The sequence below is a fragment of the Numida meleagris genome, chromosome 23 (assembly GCF_002078875.1).
Source record: "Numida meleagris isolate 19003 breed g44 Domestic line chromosome 23, NumMel1.0, whole genome shotgun sequence".
Classification (NCBI taxonomy): Eukaryota; Metazoa; Chordata; class Aves; order Galliformes; family Numididae; genus Numida; species Numida meleagris.
Genome location: NC_034431.1, coordinates 2,603,565 through 2,609,428, shown reverse-complemented (window position 1 = coordinate 2,609,428; position 5,864 = coordinate 2,603,565). Strand labels below are relative to the sequence as shown.

Genomic DNA, 5,864 nt, shown 5'->3' with positions numbered 1-5,864 from the left:
CAGCCTGAAGCTGGGATGCAATCGATGTGCAGGAGCTGTTCCTGCTCTCCCTGCCCTTCCAGCCTGCAGCTTGCTGGCAAATCCCACCCACACAGAGCTGGGCTGCTGCTGCTTCCAGCACAGAGGCTGGGGGAAAGGGCCCCGCTGCTTCCCCCAGTATGGATTTCTGACCATCTGGGTGGGAGGTTCAACTCCAAACTGTTCCTCACAGAAGGAAAGTGGGTCTCATGCATGATGGACACCCCTCGATTTTTCCTATATGGGGATGCTAGCAAGCAGCATCCAAGCTGGGCCTCGGGGGATGCTGCATGCAAATGGGCTTGGGAGAAAGGCGGGGGTGGCTTTTGGTGCTGGTGGGAGGATGGAAGGGAAAGGAGGATGTAAACTTGGGAAAAGGTCAGGCGTGCTATAAATAAGTGGCATCCGGGCAAAAAAAAAAAAATGTCAGCATGCAGCAGCAGCAACACACCAGCCTTGAGATGGAGAGGGAGGCTGTTCTCTGAGTGATTGTGTCTGTGGGAATTGGGGTTATGGGATCTTGGGTGGCAGGGCATAAAGGGAGGATCTCCCTCTGCTCTCCAGTCAGGGATGGGGACTGGACCAGCGCACGCACCTGCTGCAAGTTGTCCCATGGCACAGGCTCCTGGGGCCATTCTGCTGCTGTCCAATGGGGAAAATCCGAGGTTGGAGGCACAGATTTCCATTGTCTCCTCTCCCAGGACCATGCTCAGCCCATTCAGGGTTAAGTTGGGCAGGTGGGAGGCTTCTGGCCATCCAGCCAGAGCTGTGGCTCATGGATCTGGAGGATGATGCAGCAATAGGCAGGCGGACAGCGCACCTGGAGCCTTGCAGCATCCCTGGGGCTGTTTTGGGGCTGTTTTGGGGCTGGGGGCTGCTAGCACACGGGGTGTGGTGCTGCAGAGCTGCTCTGCCCACGCTCACACCCCACAGGTCCCACTCTGGGATGTCCCCTCGGTTGTGCTGGGTAGGTGCTGTGCTCCAGGGCTGATTGCACGTTTGTCCCAAAGTGGTGTGACTCGCTGCCTAATCATCCTCCCCAGCAGCTTCTGAATGCAGAGCTGATTGCTGCCTGGTGGCGGGGGAGCGGATTCGGGGCCAAGCCCAGCTGTGGGAAACGATGCTGGTGGTGAGCTGAGAACTGGCAAATTCACCTCTCGAGTTTGTGCCTCCTGAGCTGGGAGCAAGGCTGAGCCGCTTGTCCTGGGACAGTGTGGGGAGTGGGCACACTGCGTTTCCTTGAGCCCATCCCTGTGGTATCTGGGCTGCAGCAGTTGTGGGGCCATGGACTCTTTTCCCTCTACCTCTGCTCACGTGTGCACGCAGGAGCAGGCAGCTGGCACTGTGCTGGCCTCAGGTGACGCTGCTGTAAGCAGCTCAGCTCCCCAGGGGGCTGTTTGCAGGGAACTCCGCTTTGCCCACCCCACGAGGGGCAGGGAGCCCCTCTTGGGGGGCTAGTTGTAGGAAATCAAGGGTTACCCCTGACTGCTCAATGCTGAGGGCAGCCCCCCGGCCACGCTCAGCCCCCAGCAGTGGCTCTGTTTAGGGCTACCCGCTTGCAGGAGCAGCAGCACAGTGAGGATGTGCACAGCTCCGGCCCCTGCTCCCCTGCAAACAAAGGCGGCTCTGAGCCTCCCGTGCTTCTTGGCACGCTACAACAGAGCCCTTCTCTCTGGCAGCAAAAGCCCTTTCCAATCCCCAGCACGCTGCAGCCCCTTTCCCTATCTCTCTGTTTCCCCTGCCAGGGTGGCTGCAGCCCAGCCCGGCACGTGCTTGTCTCCATGGCTGGGATTCAGGGATCCAGGGGACCTGGCCACAGAGCCCTGGGAGCCCAGCACGCCCGGCTGCAGCCTGCAGCAAGCAGCAGCGCAGGGGGGAGCACTCCTGCCACCAGTAATTACTGGCGATGCTGCTGCCGCCACATGATTTGGGGACGTCAGCAGAGTGTGTCACTGCTGATGACACGCTGCATGTGCAGGGGCTGGGGAGGATGCCAGGGCGAGAGGTTGGAGTGCTGGGACTCGGTGCTGAGCCAGCCTCACTGCCCGACCTTCAGTGAGTCACCTGTCCCCCTTGGTGGCACACGGGAGGTGGCCCAGCCCTTCCCTCCTGCTCTAAAGCCCCTTGCCTCAGTTTCCCAGCGATGCAGGGGAGGCAGCCACGGGGCTGCGCTTCCCCCAAAGAGTGATGCTTTTTGGGGATGTGCTAGGGGGAGGCCAGGACTCAGTGTCGTTACTCACGGCGATGACAGTGCCGATGACAAGTCCCCAGCCTCCAGGAGCACGTGCTGTGCCCAAATTCCCTGTGTGGGGCTGTGTTCCCAGTGCCAAGAGGCCCAGTGAGTAATGGGGTGGGCGGCGGTGCCGGGGCTGCGTGGGAGTGGGATTTGTGCTGCTGCCAGGAGGGGACGGCGATGGGTGCCTGCTACCCCTCACGTGAGGTAAGCACAGAGGGGCTGATGTGGGTCAGGGTCTCCTGTCCCACTTGGGCTGCATCTGCCCCAGCCAGGGTCCTGTGGTGATGGCTTTGGGTTTTTCCCCATCTGGTGATGGGATGTGGCCACTGGGCCCTTCCCAGTGTGGGCACCCTTTTCCCTGGGGTCTGTGGAGAGCCGTGTTTGGGCTGGATGAGATAAGGATGGGGCTGGATGAGACAAGGATGGGGTATCGCATTACCAGAGCCAGATCCTTCTTTGAGGTTAATCAGACAAGGCAGGCAATTGCTGCCGCTTGATACAGGGAGTGTTGTGTGAGTGAGTCTATTAGTGGGCTGATTACTCATCAGCTTCGTTTGAGACCTGCTAACGGGAGGAAAAAGTTGTTAACGTGACTCAGCTGACCCCACTCCACAGAAGTTAGTGTGTCTTTTCTGAAATACCACAGGTGGATTGCTCCACGACTTGGCCGCGCAGCCGGGGAGGCATGGCAGGATGCTGCTCCTTGCTTGCCAGCTGGAGTCACACGCCAGCAATGAGCCACCGGGGCCGGGAACCCAACGCCGAGCTGCCTGCTCCGTCGCAGGGCTGTGCATTTCTCCCTGTGCTGGCAGTGATGCTGCGGGCTGGCTCAGCATTTCAGCTCCTGCCTCTGCCCCGAAGCTGCCCCTCTCTTTGGGGCATGCTCCATTCTCCCAGTCCCCTCTTGGGGTGGGGAGGAGGTGACAGCTGGGCGATGTGGGATGCTGTGAGACACCGAGTCCCACTTTCCAAATGTGGGCTGTTGCCTCCTGAAGTGCAGGAGGCAGCTCTCCCGGGAGATCAGATGTTGTGAGACTCGTGACTCCATCATGCAAATGCTGGGGGCTGTGAATAATCCCATACGTGTGCCCTGTGGGGGCTGCAGCAACCCAGGTCCATGCAGGTCGCGCTCCCCAGGGGATGCTGTGCTGGAGGTCAGCCTCTCTGTGACCCATCAGGTTAACTGAGAAAAGCAAGCTGGCTCTCTTCTCCTGCAGTGCGTGCCCTCACCGTGCCATAGCACCAGAGCCTACCCAGGATCAGCCTTATTTCATTCTTTTTGCTGCCCCAGATGAGAGGTTGAACCAGAGCCTCGCTGCTTCCAGGGCTGCCCAGCTCCGTTTCCAGCCTCAGCTTGTAGCTCATTCCCATTTTTTTGTGCCCGCTCTCAAACCTTTCTCTTTCTCCAGTGATCCCAAGGTGCCAAGGGATCTTGCCCAAGGTGCCACGGGGAAAGCTACATCCCAGTGTCTCCTGGCACGTGCACTGTCATTGTGCTGAGGATTCCTTCCTCTTGCAACTGTCAGTACCTCTCAGAAAACAAAATAAGTAAAACACAATTATGCTTTTATCCCTCTTGTAAGGCCAACTGGTAAACGTATCACTGGGCAGCTGTCGAGTGACTCAGCCCTGCACGATCTGCTTTGCTCTCCATTTCTGCTCATGGGGCAGAGAGCTGTGATACCGAGTTCTGCTCTGCATCGACTTCCTCCCCCTCCCCCCTCATTTTTGTGACCTTCTGAGCTGGGGAATGGTGGGCATCCCCAGGCTGGCGGCATGGAAGAGATTTCCTTTGAGATGGGAAGGTGCTGACCCTGTTGGGGTGGCACCAGTGATGCCCTAGGGGATGGGTCCATCCCCAGGTGCAGAAGGGTTGTGACCGAGGGTCCGGGCGCTCCTCGCCCACTGTCAGCTCTGCCACAGCAAACTGATGGGAAAGTACATGGAGTGCCCTGCTCATGTAAACAAACCTGGCTATAAATAGAGAGGGAGAGAAGTGTGAAAACAGTGGGGAATGGATTTTATAAAACTAGCAAATTAGTCTGGAAAAACAAGGGTGTGAACCAGCAGCCACGCTCCAACCCAAGCCATATTCCCAGCTCTGTGATGGATGGCGGGGCTGCGGGGCTGGGTCGTCCCCATCAATCACAGGCTCCGGGTGCCTCCCGCCTTGGGCTGTCGTGTATGTATAATCAATGCCCTTCGTTATGTTTTTCTTTTCTTTGAATTTACGGAGACGCCCCAGCTGAAGCCGTCGAGAAGACCTGGATCGTAATGTTGACCAAAATAGATGGTGGCATTGCAGATGGGTGGGTTGAGCAGGAGGGGTGGGGGACTGGCAGCTGCTCCAGCCTCTCCAAACCCTCTCCTGATGGCGTGGGCATCACGGCTGTGCCAGCCTGTCCCTCCCAGGCTGCCTGTCACCTTGCAGGAAGTGCAGTGGCCCGTTTCTCTCCTCGGGAGCCAGCCAGGCTGCCTGCCCATCTGGCATCAGCAGAGGTCTGCGCAGGGAGGAGAGGTGGGCAAAGAGCAAGGGCAGGGTGCGGGGAAATGGCACGGAGCTGTGCATGGGTGCCACAGAGGTGGAACTGCGCTGTGGTGGGGTGCTGGGAGGTGACACAGGCAGGGTGGCAGGAGGATGTGGCAGTGAGCGGGTTGCACAGCTGGTGGCAGGGGTGGCATTGGCACCAAGCTGGTGACACTCGTGGGATGGTGCATGCACAGGGCACCAAGCTGTGGTGTCAGGTTTGTGACACGGGTGACGGTGGCATGGCACAGGGGGCATGTGGCTCTGTTGGTGGTGATGCTGGACCCACGCGGGGGGGGCACGGATGGCAGCAGGGCCATGACTGAACCTGTGCGGGTGTCAGGTGCCACTGGTGGTGGTCAGGGTGGCACTGAGTTGGGTCAGGAAGGTGGCACATCTGGGGCCAGGGGTGACGCTGCATGGGGACAGGTGGCACAGCTGGGGACAGAGAAGTGACATTGCTTGAGGGCAGGTGGCACATCCCGAGACAAGACAGTGGCACTGCTCAGAGGCAGGTGGCACATCTGGGGGCAGAGAAGTGACATTGCTAGAGGGCAGGTGGTGCACTTGGGGACAGAGAGGTGGCACAGCATGCGGACCGGTGGCACACGGGAAGAGGGAGGTGGCACATCTGGGGACGGAGTGGCGATACTGCTCGAGAGCAGGGGGCGCATCTGGGGACGGGGAGGTGACATTGCTCGGGGACAGGTGGCACCGCCTGGGGACGGGGAGGTGGCCGTGCCCGGGGGCAGGCGGCACCTCGGAAACAGAGAGGCGGCCCACAGAGGCGGCACAGCCTGGGGGCAGGCGGCTCCCGGGCCCCGCGGGGGTGACCGCGAGCGGAGGTGACCCCGGGCCGGGCCGTGCCGGCGCACCCGGCAGTGCGCATGATACTGCGGCGCGGGGCCCCGTGCGCGCCAACCCACCTTGAAACGGGCCCGGGCCGCTCCGCCAGCCAATCACCGCCCACTCCGCCGGGGCGCGGCCAATGAGCGAAGGGCGGGGGCGGCACCGAGCCGCTAAAGGGCGCAGGCTAGGCTGCGCGCCGCGCCGAGCGGCGGAGGCAGGTGCAGCGCGACGGCG

At 60.6% G+C, this 5,864-nt stretch overlaps 1 protein-coding gene across 1 annotated transcript in view; it reads left to right on the top strand.

Moving 5' to 3' along the window:
- The window catches only part of IGSF9B (immunoglobulin superfamily member 9B), a 48,013-nt gene continuing 44,580 nt past the window's right edge, over nt 2,432-5,864 (top strand). Inside the window, exon 1 of the mRNA XM_021376374.1 lies at nt 2,432-2,453. Coding sequence (XP_021232049.1) covers nt 2,432-2,453 — 22 coding nt within the window. The remainder of the gene's footprint in view (nt 2,454-5,864) is intronic.